Genomic DNA, 19,262 nt, shown 5'->3' on the forward strand with positions numbered 1-19,262 from the left:
CAAATACTATTTCACTCCCCTCCAGGTAAGCCTTTTAAGAAGTTAGGTGTTGGGTTGACTAGAGGAGGAATTAATCACATAAACAAAACCTTTTTCAGTTGTCACAGCTATTGATTATGGTTTGTGGAAAGAGCATCAAATGTTTCTGAGACTGGGAAGTCAGCTGTAAAATCAAATTTTGAAGACATTTTTTCTCTACCAGGGGACTATCGATAGGCTGTGACTTGATAGTACCCAGTTTTACCTGTGAACAATATAAATGAAAGAACTAGAATCTCTAGTTCTCATTTTTTAACATTATTTTAGTTTATAAAGGTGGCAGTTTGGTCACCTTTTAATCTTTCAGAGAAAACATTACATCTTTAAGCAAAAACCCCCTTGAAATTGCAAAATCTGTTAGAAGCTCTGGTGACTGTACCAAGCAGGTGGTGAGGCATTATGCAAATCTTTTTCTACATTGGCAAAACCATGCTTAATGTCTTTATGATACCTGTGTAGCATCTTGTGAACCAAAGATTCAGAGGTGTCTTTCCAGGTCTGTGTGAGTGTTGTGTGTGAGATCAGGGCACTGCTGTTCCTGTTCCTTGCTGGGGAGGACAGTGCCCCAGTGCTGGATGTTCAGCTCTGCACACAGACAGCCATCTGCCCCAGGGGCTTACTCATGTATTGTCACATGAGTTAGAGCAATTCTTTCATCAAACCTCTCATGAGAAAGAATCCTGCCTTAAATACACGGTGCTGAAGTGGGCTGGCTGAGTTTGACCTTGAGTGTCTTAGCTAATGCATGACCGGCAGAGACGTTTGGAAGTAAACCAGTAAAAAGCAGTGAGAAAATAGAGTCCTTTCTTACACATACTAATATGTGTTTGTGGTAGAGTTGGATTTGGTTTGGAGTTTGTTGGTTTTGGTTTGGTTTTTTTTTACGTAGCGTGGTTGGATGTTTGTTTATTTGTTTTTAACTCTCTAATATTCAATATTTAAGGTTCAGGCCTGGTAATCCCCCTATATAGGAATGCTATCAGAGCCGCAGTCAAGAACTGATGAGCACAGAGAAAGAAAACAGGGTATCTGGAGATGACAGGAGATCTCTTCTTTTAGAACAGGGACATAAGTGCCAGGTGAAAAGACCTACTTCTGTTTAATTCTTGTGCTTCAAAGCCCAGTAGGTAATGATACTGAAGGGTCGTGAAAGATGAATCCAGATTAAGCATGTAAAAATAAAATTTTATTAATTATTTTACCACCTCTTCACTATCAATACTGATTTAAACAAGGCTGAGTGCAGGAATGCACTACTTTAATGAAAATGTTGTGTACTAATCTGGAATCTCCAGCGCATCTGGCAGATAAGGTAGCATGGGATTCGTACAGTAATTCAAATCACATTTGAACATCCTGTCTTCTAATATTTTCTGTTCCTGATAATGAAGTGTTTAGTATGGACAGAGCTTGTAAATTAAATAGAATATTGATATTCTTTTTGGCCATCACTTGGCTGATTTAAATAAGGATATATTAGATATACTTAGGACATTTATATAAGCCATATTTCTTGGGAAAATTTAACAGGGTGATAATTTGCAATTAAATAGCAACATTGAAATGGAACACTTTCTATAGTAGTGCTCACAGCCGCTATATAGTTCTTGGGGTTCTTTTTCACCATGCCATTTTGAGAACAAAGAGCAGCAGATACAACATGTAATGTATTACCATTTGAACAAGGCTGTGTCCTGGGGTTTTGCTTGTTTGTTTCACAGGGAACATGTTCTAAAAGCAGACTTTCAGAATAAGCTCAGGTGCACTAAATCTAAGGTTTTGTTTATTGAATGTGCAGGTTTCAGCTACAAGGGGAAAATGGCCCCAAAGAAGAGGCCAATATTTCTGGTCAATAAAAATTAAGTGGTTTGGCTTATCCTCAGGGATGGTAAAATGCTTCTGTATTAGCATTTATTTAAAAGGGGATATAATTCAGTTAGATAGGAGGTCATTTAAACAAAACAAAGACTTCATACCAGGTTTGCATGAATTGACTTCTGAACTACCAACTTCAATATATGCCATTGCAGCAGTCTCTCTTCTTCAAAAGGAAAAAAATCAACCAAAATGAGAGGGAAAAGTTCTTTGATATTGCACTTTTAGGCCTGTTTATAACACATTGAAATGGAAGGCCTGGAGCAGTAACTATATCATTTTGATAAAAGTCATGTGCAATATACTGATTATCTTTGTAACTGGAAACTAGATATGGACAAATCTGCCACTAAAATAATGTTTTGAATAGTTTAGAACACTGAACAGTCCTAAATTCAGGGTTGGGAATACCCCCGGAGCCTCTACTTTTCCATTCACTTTAGGCCCTTTTTCCTTTTTGAAGCCTTAGGGAACTGCCAGAGGACAAGAGCTGTTTCTACTTTATGCAGAGATCTATAAATTAATTACCTGTTTGCAGCCTTGCCATGAGGAGAGTTGTCACACAGAAGTTTATTCCCCTTGAGTATATACAGTCAATTTTGTACAGTAAGCTCTAGATTTCTTCCTGCAAATATTTTTGCTTGGAAATTTTGTGTTAGAAGTTCTTTTATAGCCTTAATAGAGAGAGGATTTGAAATCAATGCACTTGTTTCTTCATCTCTTTTATGAGCCGGGACATTACTGCTATGCCATCTTCATTCATAACCAGACTTTCCATATAGATGTTGATTATTTTCTTTCAAGGATGACAGCATTGGTTTTGCATTTGTGTTATGTAAGAGAATTCAGATGTGAAATCCCATTTAGCATTCAGAAATGCACCTTCTAGTCTGGTTTGAAGCTGATTCTGATGGTCCAAATGAGCTTTCTTTGTGTCTTGTGATGATTTAACATATTATTTCATCAAGATAGCTAAAAACTTCCAAAAATTATTGTTGGTGCTGATTATTTCATTTGAAAATTCTCATTCACACCTTCTATATTATTTTAAGAATGAAAATATCCTATTTTTGCATCCTTTGGGGATTTTCAACTATTTTATTAAATAATAAATAATGAAATCAATGTGTTTCGGAAAATTATATCATAAATCTGATCTTTTATATCAATATGCTAGCTGACCTACTTTCTTGACTATTAGAAAACTTAGCTAAAAGGAGGTGCCTAACAAGAATATTATTTTAATTTTAGATCTATTTTGTGTGGGAAGATGTTGGAGATCAGGATAAATCTTGATGCAAGTAGCTAAAACTCCTCTTTTCCTGAGAGGAGCAATACATTGTAATATCTGTGTTCATTTTCATCCTTTGAACTGCCAGTACTAGAGTAAAAGCAATGCAAATCCACTGCTTCCATGAAACCACTCTGGTGTAGATTAGTGCAAATGCCAGTGCATATGTAGTTCTAGTTATTCCAAATATGAAATAAAGTACGTAAGATCAGGTCTTCTTGCAATTTTACATTTCCAGTTTCTTCAAAGAAACTTCTACTGCAGCTTACCACTGCCCAAATCTGGGAGTTAAGACAACAGAAAAGATGTGGGGGTCAGTCAGAAACAAGAATGAAACTGTCAGAAGTTAAATAACAACAGTTTGGGGGAAGGGGGGAGGCTTTGGCCATTTCTCTGGATGGTGTTACAATTGTTTGCTTGAAAATCTATTGAACAGCTACCTGTTAAAAGTAGGGAAAATTACTAATACACAAGAGTATGTAGCATGAACACAGGTTATGTTATCAAGACATTAGAAAATAAAGTATAAAGATCAGTTCCACTTGCATTAGGAAAATGTATCTACCATCCTTATCTGGTTTCTTGTTTGTCCCTCTTTTAGATACTTATTTCCAAACAACTTTTAGACCAAGATTATTTTCTTGAATATTTAGATATGTTTTCAAGTAGGTGTCAAAGCATACTTGATTCATTGAGAAATTATGCATTGTAATAGTCTAGTAGTCTTTTAACAAAATTGGAGTTTCTGACTTTTATGAGCCCTGAAATTTCCTTGGCACACACAAGTTTTTGTTAGACTGTGATATAAAATGTTTGTGTGGAAATTTCTTCTGCGCTCTAAGGAAAGATGTGTGTTTTAGTAGCATGAGAATTAATACATTTTGTGCAATTTAAATACGTGTGTGATTAATTTTTTTATGAGTTGCCAGCTACTGCAAATCCAATTTAGGCAAACAAAATTTGAAATATAAATGCATTAGCTGAAAATATTTAATCATAAACATGAATATGAACTTATCATGCTCATTGCTTTACACTTGCAGTTGGCTTGAATTATTAATGCATTTTATTGAGGGGAAGCAGAAGAGACAGTACTGATCTGGTTGTGATGAGGAACATAGAGTTGCTGGTTGCCAGCAGCAGTAGAAAACTATATCTTTTTCTTTGCTGTTTTAGCACAGCTGAACACCCTTTTCCAAATATTGCCTCCCTGCCTGCCCCACATCCTTCTTATTCGGAGGTAGAGAGCAGTGATTTCATTAAGTCTGTTATTGCTGATGCAATGCCAGATCAAAAAAAAAAAAAGCTTCTTTTTTTTTTTTCTCCTTGCAGCAAATGTAGATGTATAGTGCTAATAAAGGTGATTATTTTTTCAGTCAGGATTTTTTCCATATAGGAATAGAGTCAGCTTGTTACTAAAGTTTGTCTGATGACAATGCTGACCGACAATTAAAATTGCAGGCAGTTGGGGTATTCCATTGTGTTTGTAGCTGTTTGTTTTCCTTCTGTCAGAAATCAATGCTGCAGCAATGGAAAATAGGAAATGAAGAAATAAAAAGTTGCATTCAAAGCTTGAGGTCAATCATATTATTAAACAATAGGATTTTAAAACTTCAGAAATAAAATCAATGTTGAAGCCTCTCCATTTCATTTGATAACCAGGTAATGGATGCAGAAAAAGCTAGCTGCACACTCTGGCAGCTACTTCACCTTCAATTATATTTTGATGTAGATGTTTGCTGTAGGTATAGGACCCTGGTAGACAGGCTAGAGTAAATTTTTGTTAGTGAGGTGCATTGCACTTGCAAAGCAATGAAAGCAGGTGTTGTTCGAAAGGCTTCCTGATGGGATGTATTGTGTCTGCAGCATTGTGTCAGTAGGGGTTTGATGTTTGAGACTTGCTTGATCCTTCATCAGCAGTCAGGGATTACAGAGGCAAGGTCTGCAAACCAGGATGCAACCCAACCCTGGGGCCAATGTGTGGCACTACAGGAAGGGCTTGTGAATCTCTGGGGAATTCCTGGTATCAGACCAGGCTTCAATAAAATGCAAATATATGGCTGGAGAGAGCTTGTATTCCTTGTCACTCTGGAAAATGCAGATTTAAGGCCCAGGTAGGACTTCCTGCTTTTGTTTCAGCAGCTCATTTGATTTGTGAGGATCTTATATTTGACAAAAGTTATTCTTTAAATACATTCACAACAAGTAGTGTATCAGGGGAAAAAAGTCAGGATTAATATTATGCATTTCAGTGCACTTTTCCTTTTTTTTTTTCTGTCTGTACCCTAATAAGTGTTTTCCTACTGTTACCTAGTAATAATAGATGTGTGCACAGGGCAAAAAGAAAAGCTGATTAAATGTTATAATATAGCTTTAGCTGTCATTTTTCAAACAGAGAGGAAAAAAAAAAGAGAAAATAAAAAGCATGAACTTCTTCCTGATTCTTCCCCCAGTGGCATCAAGCCACATGGTCTTGTCATGAAAAGGTCACTTAGATTTTAAAGGAAATGACGGCAGCAAGTACTTTATGTTTAAGCCCTCTCCTCCTGGTTTTCTCTGTGAGACAGCACAGGGCTGCTTTGCTTGTGGAGCCTGTTACAGCGGTGGGTGTAAAGCAGCTCAGTGAGTACCAGGGCTCTTGGGTTTGACAGAATGGGAGAATGACAGAAAAGAGAAGACAAAATCATATCTTAAGTAAGGCTTGTAGGAATATTAAATCTAACTCCTGACAGGAGATTACTCCAAACCCAGCAGCCTTGAATATGAATCATCATAATGAACTCTGCATCGAAGTGCTCCTGAAGACAGTTCAGAAGCTCACTTTTAGTAAAATCTCAGTTGCTCCCTTGCCTCTGTCTCTGACAGCACATTACTGCTACTATGTTTACTGGTACTCAAGGTTTTTTGCTTGAATTTGTGGGTTTTGGTAGTTATACATTTATTTTTTAAGGGTTACTCTGTTCTTTTTTTTTTTTTTTTTCCCCAAGTGAGTGTTAAAATATAAGTTTTCCTAGATTTTTCTTTTAAAGTAAGATTTTTTTTTTTTGTGACTGTAACATTTTTGACTAAAATTCAGTGGTGGTTTTTGTCTGTGGGAGAAATGGTTTCCTTTTCCATGTGTTTAATTTCTGTGTGAACTTTTTAAAAGAGAAGTGTTATCTGTGTGGCTTTAGCTCAATATTGAATCAATGCACTGGAAAAAGAATAGTGTTCCTAATTCATTCTCATATTGGTTTCTTCCTTGTCTTCTCATATTCAATTGTTTAATGGATCTTGCTACTGCTAGGCTGAGATCTCTATGATGTTTACAGCTCAAAACAGAGTAATTAAAGAAGCATAGCAGCTTTATAGGAAACATATAATTACCTTCTCAAAAGTAATTTTGCATATTGAGATCCAGTCTGGTCCATATGGGAGCATAGCTCCAGTGTTGGTGATTCATTTGCCTCAGGACTAATGGGTGGGTACCTATGTTCTTTGATATGGACAGTTTAGGAGTCATGGTTTAGGTATAAGAGATTTGTAGCTGGTGGATCTTTCTTGGACACACAAACAATTTTAGAATAGCAACCCTCTGAGTGTGACACCTCAGAGCTTGCATGCCCTCAAGTCTGTGATACTCAAAGAACTGTCACTAACATTGAGGCCTGGGCTGACACCCCCACCCCACCCCATCTCCACACTTCTTGAGGTGAAGCCTTGCCTGCTGGCAAGCACAAAGGGATTTGATGTTAGCATTTCACTGAACTCGAGGGGAATTTATGATAGGTGCCTTTGCACAAATACAAAAGAGTGTACACATAAATTTATCTGTGTGCCTCTGAATTGATTATAGTATGAATGTTACCATCTCAAATCTATAGTTAATCATTGTTATAATTGTAGGGAACACTATCAAATTGCTCTGTAAATATTAATTACTCAGTGACTAAGAGCTGCTAAGCCCTTTTGCACCCTTATCATTGCATCTGGATCCTTTGCACCCTTACCCCCTCTAGTATTCCCAGCTTCCATGTAAATCATTTCAAATTGTTTCTAATGTGATCTTCTTTTGTATGCTTTCATCTTTGTAGCAAGTAGTAGAGTGAACCTTATCGTCAAACTATATAAAGTTGTATTTTCACAAATTTATATTAAACCCTGCTTTCACCAATGTCTTTGATGGTGTTTCTTTAAGTAGCCAAATCACTCATTTGCAACATAAGGATAGACCTATTTTAAATAGTTAAAAAGCCTCATAGCAAGACCAGTGTCCAACCACAAAGCAGAAAACTATTATGGATTGGTAGTTGATTTGCTAAACAGAGCTGCAGCTGACAGAAGAGGGATGTCTGCAGTGCCCTGTAATTGAAATGGAATAGCAGCTGCAAACAGTCCTGATAACACAGGTGGAAACGCATGGGTGGGAGGCAATAGTTTGAGATGCAGTTTGATACCCTTTGTAGCAATCTGCAGCTGTACAAAGCCATGGGTTTGTTAAATTTATTTTTGCAGGTTCTGCAGGACAAAGGAGAAAATGAGACAGCACATAAATACAGATTATGCATTTTGTTGTTGGTAACCGCTATTTTTTAGTAATACTGGGACAAAAATGTGTTGGCCCTATGTATCAAGCCAACCAAGCAATTCTCTGTGTATCTACCATTTGTTTCACATATGTATTACTACCAGAACTCCAAGTCATTAATTAAGCGGAGTTCTCTTATGCGTAGATTTTGCTGGCAGGTTAATTATGGTTACCAGGCTACTGAATCAATAAAGGAATGAGGGAAAGAGATTGCATACCTAGAAGAAGTTGTGTGAAATTAGGAAAGGAACAGAGGGGCTATACTAAAGCAGTTTAAGGACAGTTGTCACAAATTTGAATTTAAGAAAAAAAAAAAAGAATTTATTTCAAGATCTGTTCAGAAAATAATATATTTTTAATGCTAATTGGAAGGAATAATAGAATAGGAGTAATAAGGTTATGCTTTTCTTTCCGATGTATTGGTAATGTTTATAAATTTATTCCCTTTCTATGCACTCATCTTAGTCTGCAAGAGTTGCATCTCTTCTGTGGAGTCTTTTGCCCCCCCTGAATTTGCAGGGCTATTGAATACAATCATATACTTGCTCCTTTTCTGTAAAAAGTATCAGAATTTATTAGCTCACAGCCAAGACCTCCCTTTTTTGTGTTTTTTCATATGCTGCTCATATCCTATCTCACAGGGACAGGAAGTTTTAAGTTTTCTGCTAGTAACCATGCTTCACTGGTTACTAGCAGAAGATGCACCATTTAAAAGGAAGGGCATTGCTCAGAAAGGCTTCTGTTTCTTCATTCATGCTGCCTGTGAGTAACTCTTAGATAGGATGGCTTGATAATATGCTCTTTATGTAACTCTTCCTTGGCATAGATGGCCTGAGGGGTATTAACTCTGGCCATAATTTCAGACATGGCAAGAGTTGGACTGAACTGAACACATGCTGCTCCCAATAACTTGGGAAGCAGTTATTGACAGTGGCATTGAGTTCCCCCTCCTGCACAATAAAACAGTTGACTTTTTGATTATATCTCCATGCTCTAGTTCCCTGGCTGACACTGGAGTTATATGAAAAAGGAATCCAACAGATAGAAAAGGTGGTAATTTGGCAGACAGAGCTATTTCTGAGGAGTGAAGTTTAACACAGAATATTGAGATTGGAAATGCGTTCATTTGTGGTAATGCCAAGGAGTGCAAATTCACATGCTAGGCTGGGGCTGCAGTGCACTTGTCCTCTTAGCATCATCTCTTCTACTACCAGAAGCATGAAAAGGTACGATGGGGCTCTGCAGCTGAGCTGGGTAACCAAAATCACAGGCCTCCTCTGCTTCCAGTTGTTCTGGTTGAAAAAGCCACAGCTACCAATTGCATATCACGACTTTTTTTCTGGAGGTGTTGGTCCTCCTGACCCACCAGTGACCTACTTGGACAACCATTCCTTGGTATGTGTCTCTTCACAGAGGCCAGGTTAACTGCCTCTAGCCCTTAGATAATGTCTTTGGTGACTTAGATTTTTCTGGCATACATAAGCAAGAGCACACTTCCATGTGCAGCCCACCTAGCAAATTTGAGGGGTCTGCCATAATATGATGGTACCTTTTGGGGTAGAAGAGATGGTAAGAGCAAGACTTTTGGTGTTCTGACTGGCCACTTAAGTTATTCTTCACTTTATAAGCCTCACCATCGTCGCCCTAGAAGATAACTTGCCTTTGATCCATTTGTGACCCTTAGCATTTCATCCATCTGTGTCACTTTCCACCTTTTAATTTATTTTTCATCTGTTTAAATTGAAAGCATCTCAGAAGAAGGTGTTTCTGTGTTCAGAATGCCAAGCCAAGCAAAACAAAGCCCAAATCTTGTTCAGGTCCTTCAGTTTCTACTGAAATAATTAATGAGGTTTCATGTGAGCTGTTGCAAAGTGCCTAGAGATTCTTAGATTTGCCTACCCAGTTGCCATGGTGCACCTTGGCCAAATAGCTCTTTGTAAAGCAATTTTGTCTCTAATAAAAAAGGCACTGTTAAAAATTAGTTCCTATTATTTTTCATAGAGAATTTTCCATCCAAACTGTAAGCTTAGAATTGCTGACCATCTCCTTAAACACTTCCAGGTAATAATGATACATATTCTTCCAGCTAACATATATCATTAGTTTTTGTTGAGCAAAACTTAGTTCATAGCTGTAGAAATATTATGATTTACTGGCCTCCAGCCAATCTGTTAATTACCTGCTAGTTCCTTAATGCAACTGAGGCTTTGTTTGATTTCAGTGTAAGTTATTAACTTGCTGGTGAAGGATCAGTACCTCATAAATTGTTTCTCTAAATAACTTTACAATGCTACAGGAGTTTAATTTTTTTTTTAATAAATAAGAATAAATATGTGAGGGACAGCTTTAAATTGCAATTATATAAGGCAACTCTTTTGATTTGAGATATCAAATAGTAGCACCATATTCATGTGAAAAACATCCAAATGTCATAGATATGTTACTTAGGCACCTTCCTTTCTTTGGGAGAATCTCAGTACTTTTACATGTACCAGACTGAAGACTAATTTGTTTTTGTCCTGGGTTGGCTATACGATGCTTGTATCCCCAGCTGTCTGTTCTGTTTATGCTGGATATTGCACCTTTAAGACTTGTTCCGAGAGTGAGGTGGGGAGAGAAGGAGTGTGGAGTTTGTTATCAGAAACTGCACTTGCTCCCCTGCATCCTGCTCCTGGACTGCATTGTCTGCAGCACGGACAGCAGGACAGAGCTCTTCTTTGCTTTTAGCCAGCTGAGGGTTTTGTGTGGGTTTTCTTTTTCTTGGACCTGTTCAAACCTGCTCTGGACTGAACACCCAGAGCAGCACCAGCAGCTCGCACCTGTGGCCCACCAGGCTGGGCCTGGGCCGAGTCATTTCCAGCACAGGAGGGACTGATAGGAGACTGAGTGAGCCAAGCTACAGCCCACGGAGGGGACTTTTCAGAGTTTGTCATGTCCTTTGGAGTGGCAAGAGGTTTTATTGTTTAATATTGTTTATTTTTGTGCTGGTGAATGCTTTGCCTGGTAAATAAACAGTTTTTTTCCACTTTTCCCCAAGGATCTATTTTCCTGAACCAGTTAGGAGAGGGGCCGCTTGAATCTGCTTTCTAGAGGAACCCCTTTAGAGGTTTTTGTCCCAAATTTGCCCTAAACCAGGACAGTTTTGTACTGCTTAGTTTGGTTTGGGTTTTTTTGGGTCATGTTGTTTTAAAATTGTAAGATCAGATGAAGAGCTCTTGGGCCAGCCTTCAATTGTGGTAAGTCCATTGGGAGAATGTACAAGAGTTAAGGCCCTGGCTGTGTTAAAATAATTGAGACCAATAATAGATTTTAATCTCTTTCTATGTATCTCATCCCATTATTTTTTTCTCAGAAGTTATAAGCTAATAAGCTACTTTTTTTTTTTTTTTTTTTTTTTTTTTTTTTTTTTTTTAATGTGGGAGAACAGATGGAAAACTCACCATTTTCAGAAAGAGAAAGCTGTGGCTGTCTGGAAATGTCTGGGAAACATCCTTTAAGCAGGTCATGTACCTTAGGTCCTAGGCCTTGCTTGGATGCCTTCTATCTGCTAAATAACCCAGTGGACAGGATGGCTGACTTAAGGACAGGTATTACACACAGTTCTTGCAATGGGCCATTACTATGTTCTGTGTAAGCTGAACTCCCTGAGAGAACAGGTATGTCCAGGTGGAAGGAAGTATATCAATCCATTTTCAGCTGGAACCTCAAGTGAAAGGAGAAGTTAAAATTTTCCAGTCAAACACAGCAGGCAAAAAGTAGTGTTCTTGTCTTGTGATCTTGTATTCATCTGACTGGATGAATAGACACTTGCCTGAAGCAGGGAATCATCATAGGAAGTGGCTGGCAAGCTTCTAGAATAATCTAGAAATTTCTTCACATGATAAGATTTCTCAGGATCAAATCTCCTTGACCTTGGCTTGTTAATATGGGTTTGGGTGGATGCTGTAAGGAGTGGGTGACGGGGTGTAAGGGGACGGAGAAGGGCATGGTCTGTACAAGAAGGCTGAGGGCAGTAGTGCTTGCCATGGTGGGTACTGGAGAGAGCAGTTGCAGAAGTTGCGCTAGAAACAATACAGAGGACTACAGTGCTTATTCTCCTGCTCTGCTCATGGCTTCAGCCTGAAAGAAAAAAAGCTGAGGTACCCAAAGTCACCCATAGCCAGTCAAACTGGTAGCTTTTGTTTTGTCCTGTTTCCTTCTTTCTCCCTGCCCCCCCAAAAATCCTCAGTCAAGGTCACTTGGTACTGCACACTCGATATTCATTTACAAACACTCCCTGTGGGATTTTAGCACCCACATAGGAAAGAATGACTTAAAGATGAGAACAGCTATAGAGGTGAACTCTGTTGTCCCAATTTGTATAGGCTGGCTAAGTAGGGGGGAGGTGGATTGCCCATCTAATGTACACCAAAAGGCAAGATGCAGGTTTGTGTAGTTTCTGACGGGTGGTTCTGACTGAAAAATACACACCAAAGGAAAGCGGCTTTGGCTGAAAATTGGATTCTTAGCAGCAAGAAGTGTCTGATCTGATTGTTTGTACCTTTTTTTACTTATCTCTCCCCTTTTTCCCCTTGGCCCTGTGGCTTTCAGCACTTTCAGTATTGCCAGTCAGTCTCTCTGTGCCTGGAAGGAACAATCTGCCTTAGCGTGGAAGCAACAGTTTCTTTTATCTTGAGTGCTATAGTTATCTTACTTGTGCATCTCAGAGCAAAACTGATAAAGACTGCTAAGACAAGATGGTCATTTTCAATCTTTAATAGCTTATCAGGTTTTAAAGACCTTGTGAAAGAGCTGTGTGTTAGTTAAAGAATGATTAATAGGGAAGCTTGTGAAAAAAAGATAACAATTAATGTTTGATTTTGTAAGAGTGTTAGACTTGTCTCTTCTCTGACTTAAGTCTGTATAAACAAAAGGATCACAACAGCATGTCTCTTTTTGTTTAAATCAACTGGAATTAGTGGCATATGCCCTTTGTGGTCCCCAAGTTAGGTGGAAGTACTGAAACATGTTGTGGTTTTGTACCAGGATAGTCCAAGATTTAAAGCTAAGACATAAACCACCTACTTAACATTAGAAGAGTCAAGCAGTCTGTGGAAAAATATCGGAACTGTAATAATGTTATCATTTTTGTGTCATGGGGGGGGGGGGAAGAGAAAAAGGGTGTTGTCATTATTAACTCTTGGTTATTTTTCTTTCCCAATTGTTATGCAGGTTGCTGTAGAGCCACCATAGGGGACTTTCTGCCTGGGTGAGAAGATAGTTGTGTTTACAGTGCAAGTTCTCACTCGTGACAAGGTGGAGGATCCATCTGTAGATAGAGGGTGGCCTTTTCAGGTTTTAATAGTTGCCTGTCTTGTAGTTTAAGCTGGCTGGGCAGTAGGTTCAGATAGATAGAAATGTAATAAATGAATCTCATTCGTGCTAACAATTGTAACTATATTGACATTATAGAAAATATTTGTTAAAAAGTAATAGTGAAAAAGAATATGTAATTAGTGTAACAAAACATGTTTTCAAATGTTCACAAGAAGTAGGATGCAGGATGTAATTTGAGATAAGTAACATCCCAAAACTGAATAGTCTTCGGGATAATTAAGGAATCAGACATGAAATGGACAAAATTTGGATGATTCCAGGTAACTATGAAATAATAAGGCTCATTTTTGTAATATAATGCTGGCTTCTATAACACAAGACTTGGGGCACATGTGCAACCTGTGGGGTTGTTCAAAGGACAGGGACAATGAGGAGAAGCCTTCATCGGAAGCGACAACCAAAGAGCCAGAAGACCCCTTAGAAACAAGCGGAGCAGGCGCTGTGCAGTACAGTGACGTAGTTTTCAAGAATTGAAAATAGGAGGAGATTTATGGTCAAATATTGATGAATATGTATTAGCATGCAGTAAATAAGTTGTCTTTGGATTCCTTTGTTTTTCATACGGGAGGCAGGGTGAGAAACTCTCCCCCGTACCCTGGTCGGGTTTGTACCCTGGTTGGTTTTGTTTATGTTTTATCCAAACCACTGCCAAATTATTTTGATATCTGCTTGATTATATTTGATTGTATTATTTTATATGAAATTGCTGCTCAATTAAAATTGTTGCTAAATTCAACTTTGTTGTTCATTGAATTAGACATATAGAACTTTATTCATAACAGAAATAAGCTATTTGCAAGTGCAATGGCACAGTCAGATGGAGATGGGCACTAGTCTCATCAAAACAGTTAAAATTTCTATTTAGAGAAACAGGGAAAGCAGTAAAGTACTGGAAGCTAAAAGCCATACAAGACCTCAAGCTTACTCCCTGTGCCACTATGAACAATTAATTTACACAGCACTGTCAACTAGTTGTGGATTTTCATTTATAATGCAAATGTGCTGATGTTTTCTTTCTTCGCTTGCAGCAGCCTTGAGAGCTTGTGCTGATGGAGGTGCCAATCTTCTCTACCACATCACAGAAGGGAGCCAGGAAAGGTATGTCAGCAATACAGTTGAAGTCACTGAAGTCATCTCTTCTCAATGAAAGTAAAATGTGGAGGAGCAGGATCTGTTCAGTTACTTAAGAAGCTGCTTGCTCTGTGCATGGTACTTTAATGAACTGTGGCAGGTAGTATAATATTTTCTCCACATTATCCTAAATTTTTATTCCTGGCTACAATTTATAAAAACACAGGTTGCCTGAAACACCATTTTCACTGAAGCCCACTGGTCTTTTTTCTTCTTGAAAGCTCTGCTCTCAGTCTGTCTTATTTTGTGCATCCATCAGAGTTAGGCCTCTGAAAAAATTTGCTGTGCCCCTAGCAAGGGTTGCCTAGAGGAATATCTGATGCTTGTCACCATGAGCTGAAACAAAGTACATCCTCTTCTTTTTTCATGAGGCCTTAGAGGAAATCTTACTTACTTAGACTTCCTAGGAAGTCTTCTTTGTGAATTATTTTTTAAATTAGCATCCGGGCATTATAAATGACCAAAGGCAAGTACAAACACTATCTGTAAATGTGTACACTAGGTGAGGAAATATGATTGAAAAATGATGTTCTTGTTTTCTGCAATGGCATTTAAAATTGTAAAACATCCCAGGTTTCTGCAGCAGAGGTGTTGAGTGGGGTTTGTGATGCAAAATATTTCATTCAAATGATTTATCGTTGTAGTGGAACCATGAAACATTGTGCAAACTTAGCTTACTAAGGACTCTTTTTGCTGTATTTAGGATTTTCACAGTTTTTGAGCAGGAATTCATAAATAAATATTTTAATAAAAGTGAATTGATACACTGACTGTTGGAGCAAAGGAATGAGAAAGGCATCTGGTAGAACTTACAAGCTTATGAACAGTTTTATTCATACAGCAAAATCTGACACAAAGTTTGCTTTTCATCTCATGGAAGGTATATGATGGGGACAAGAGGAAGCTCAGTTTCCTCCTCTCCTTCAGAAAAAAAGACAAGAGTTAGAGAAGAAGGATGTAGTCCAAAAGTAAAAATTAAAGTAAAAAATTCTTCCTTTGTCATCTGTGAGAAGTTTATCTAAAGTTCTGCAACTGCTAAGACTGGAATCTGGGAAGCACTACTGTTGCACACTATGTTTTAAAAAATTCTATTTGTCCTTTTCTAGTAGTTGCTCACAAAGCCATGGAAAACTTAAGCAGGTGTCTGTTTGAATTCAAGACTGACTTGCAGCAAACAGTTCTCTTTGATAATGGTGATGCTCTCCAAAGAACAGCATTTGAGAGCTTTTGCTTTACCTTCTCTGGTAAAGAGAAATGGTAACCCATTAATCTGTTCTGCACATATTTTATGTTTGTATGAAATAAATATAATTCGGGGGAAAATGGATGATTGTACTTTGACTTAATAGTTCTTTCAGTCTTACATACTTGGCCCTTGGAGTATTCTTTTCCTCTATCTTTGTTCTTCTCATCTTAATTGCTTTGGTTGGGTATATTTTACCTTCAAAGTTGTTCTTTTGAAACAAAAAAAAAAAAAAAAAGAGTGCATAATTTGGATTTTTGTCTTTAAAGAAATCATTCTGCTGGAAAGAATATCCATTTACTTCTCTGAAGTATTTTTTCTTTAAATTCCCTGTCCATTGTTATTAAAGAGCTGTCTGCTCAGACTCTACTGACATACTAATAATTTTTAATGTTGTCTTAACATTTTAAAACTATACTTTATTCAAAGTCTTGATATCTAATTGTGTTGTATCAAAACCTAAAAAACAATAGTCCTTTAATTTTAGGGATATTATAATATATAACAGATATAAGTAAAGAATTTGATTGATATTTTGGGCTTGATTCTCAATGACACTAAATTTTATGAAGAATCCTTTAGAATGAGAAATAGTGATAATACTTTGGGAAAAGAATAGCTTGCAGTATGGTGCTCTTTTACTGGAGATGAGTGCTGTGTACTGGTGCTCTTCCTTTGGAGATAAGTTCATATTACAGAATCACAGAATAGGTAAAGTTGGAAGGGACCCCAGTGGATTGAAGATGCCCTTTTTGTCTTTGACAGCCTTGGCCGGCTTTAATTCCAGATGGGTCTTGACATTCTTCATCTCATTTATACTTACTGTGACAACCTCTCTGTATTCATTCCAAGTGTCCTGACATTGATTCTATGTCCTGCCTCTTATTTTCCATATTTCCTGCCTACACTGAAGTAGTGACAGGAGTTCCTTGATCATCCACAGGCCTCTTTCCCCTTGGTCTGATTTCTTTCTCACTGGGATGCAACATTCTTGGGACTGGAGGAAGTGATCTTTGAATATGAACCAGCTTTCTTGGACTTCTCTTTCCTGCAGGCCTCATTCCCATGGGATTCTTCCAAGAACATCCCTGAAGAGGCTAAAGTTACCTCTTCTGAAGTTCATGGTTACAATCTTAATACCCTGCTTCCTCCTTCCCCACACTGAACTCTCATGATCACTACAACCGAAGCTGTGCCCATTATTCACATCTCCAACAAGCTCTTCTGTGTTTATTAGTATGAGCTCAAGCAGCGCACCATTCCTTGTAGGATCATCCGCTTCTTGTGTCAGGAAGTAGTCCTCAAGGCTTTCCAGGAACCTCCTGGATGGTTTTGTGCTTCACTGTGTTGTTTCTCCAGTAGATGTCAGCATAGTTAAAATCCCCCACAGGAACCAGCACCTGTGACTTTGAGGCTGCTTCGTGCTGCCTGTAGAAGGCCTCGCCAACCTCCTCCTCCTGCCCAGGCAACCTGTAGCAAACACACCCAACAGCATCACCCTTACTAGTCTGTCATTTTATCCAAACTCATAAGCCCTCAACTCACTCATCATCCTCACCAAGACAGAGCTCAATACATTCCAAGTGTTACCTCACTCATAGAGGGCAGCTCCACTACCACACCTTCCCAGTCTATCTCTCCTAAACAGTGTATAGCCCTTCATGACAACATTCCAGCCACGGGAGTTATCCATCTCCATAATCACAGTGGGATCTGTGACTGCACACAGATCTATCCTTCCTCTTGTTTGTTTCCCATACTGTGTGTGTTGGCATACAGGCACTTTATAGAGGTATTTGATTGTGTCAATATCCTGGAAGGGGTGCAGAGGGATGATGCATCATCTTTCTACTGGTTGTGTCTTTGCATGCTTGTGTTTAATTGAGATATTCCCTCTTAAGCCTCTTTTTGCTGCTCCCATGGTTGCTGTAGCTCTTCTTCAGTGCTGAACAATTCTTTAACTTGCTTTTCATTATGTTGGCCTGTGCTGGTGGATGAAAAGCAGCAAAGGGTGATTCAAGAGCCCCCTGCCTCCATCTGTTTCCTATTTTGTCCACTGATATCTTGACTTGCTTTTGTGATAGACTCATCAAGCAAAGGAAGTTCACACCTTCCTCTCTGGAGCATGGCACAGGCTGACATAGCAATGAGACTTTATGTCATGAGTTTAACATATGTAAGATGTTATCTGTCTTCCTCTGGTTTTGTGGTGTTGTTTTTATGATGTTTGTTGGTTTTCTCATTTTCTCAAAAAATCTGAGTTGCAATTATTTTTGTTTAAAAACAAACCTGTCCAAGAAAACCTCAATTTGTGTAAGTGCTAACATGGGGAAACCATGCCAGGTTTTTTAAATTATATGTTAAAACAAATTGCCTTCTAGAGCATGAGGGCTCAAAAAGGGGAGGATAACTTTCCCCTAAAGAGGCTGGTCCTTGGGAACTGTCAGTGCTAGGGACAAGGGAAAGGCAGGAGTGAAAAAGGACTGAATGCTGGTGCTTTTCTCTCTCTGATTATACAGTCCAGAAAGGTTATTTTCCTTAGACTGTTAACACCAGTTCCCACTTAGAAATAAGGATTACTGCTAAACCATTCTTGATTGCTAAACATTTGCTACTAACCAGTTACAGGTCTTATGGGTTCTTTGCTGTGCCTCATTCTGTCTGCCTTGCCTATACAATTATGAATTTTCTTGAATCATTATGAAGCACTGCTTTCCACTTCAGCATTAGACGGTTGTTTATCTGTATCACACTGCAGAACTTGTTTCTCAACACCTTGTGATTACATCTCAGGCCATTGATTAACCTGGGTGTCACTGGCTTTGGGGTATACAAAGGTGAAAATGCATTGAAAACTGTCATCACATTGGAACTTTTAAAACCAGTCACTAGTTCTTGTGTCTTAGATGCTGTTTCCCAGAGAAGTGTCAAATCCAATGTGAGGTTTTGCAGTGTTAAGAACATCAGGTTAAAGAGGGGACTGGTGAGCTCTACAAGAGGAAGGATAAACTAATCATGAAAAAAACCCTGTGTTTCTGGAGATTGGGTTAGTATTTCAGACTGAATGTGTGATGCTAGTTGGGTTGCCTACAGTCACAGAGAACATCACTTTCACTACCCTTTCAGTTTCTCCCTGTAAACTATGTAAAATATAAGAGTAGCAGTAAAACTGGAAAATGGTAGCATTTTCTACATATTAAACATAAATGAGGTGAACTCAGGTAATGCATGAAAACACAGCTGCTACTATACAATTCTTCTCTGAACTGGTTGTAAATGCAGGCAGCCTCAAGAAGCTCTACAGTAGTTTTTGAAAATTAGGAATAAATTTTTTAGACATTTCCAGCTGATGCAGCTGCTAAATTTCAAATACAGACCTCAAAAATATCTTTTTACAATCAACTTATGTCTTTGAAATCCCTGTCACGATGCAATTCCACTTCAGCTTTAGCTTGCCTAGCTTCACCCATCCTTAGGCAGAGCCCTGTGCACTCCATCTTCCCTCTTAAAAAAGAGCAACTCCAAAGAAAGAGCAACTCTTCTTCCCCACCTTCCCATCCTGCTCTTCCTAAAAAGCCTGGATCCCCTCATTGCAATACTCAGTCATGTTTCTGTGACCCAACAAGATTGTAGCTCTGCAACTGCTCACAGATCTCTTTGTTTTTCTCCCAAGCTGCATGAATTTTTTAGGGGGTTTATTTTGCATCAAAGTTTGAAAGCTAAACAGAAGTTTAACCTTT

General features: G+C 38.4%; 1 protein-coding gene across 4 annotated transcripts in view; it reads left to right on the forward strand.

The window, feature by feature from the left end:
* TPK1 (thiamin pyrophosphokinase 1) overlaps positions 1-19,262 on the forward strand; it is a 301,560-nt gene that overhangs the window by 102,320 nt on the left and 179,978 nt on the right. For 3 of the 4 annotated variants that reach the window (XM_038130027.1, XM_038130030.1, XM_038130029.1), the window contains exon 3: positions 14,177-14,246. In XM_038130027.1, the coding sequence (XP_037985955.1) occupies positions 14,177-14,246 (70 nt within the window). The remainder of the gene's footprint in view (positions 1-14,176; positions 14,247-19,262) is intronic. The other variant, XM_038130028.1, reaches the window with a different exon arrangement.

Source organism: Motacilla alba, chromosome 2, assembly GCF_015832195.1.
Source record: "Motacilla alba alba isolate MOTALB_02 chromosome 2, Motacilla_alba_V1.0_pri, whole genome shotgun sequence".
In the NCBI taxonomy this organism is placed as follows: domain Eukaryota; kingdom Metazoa; phylum Chordata; class Aves; order Passeriformes; family Motacillidae; genus Motacilla; species Motacilla alba.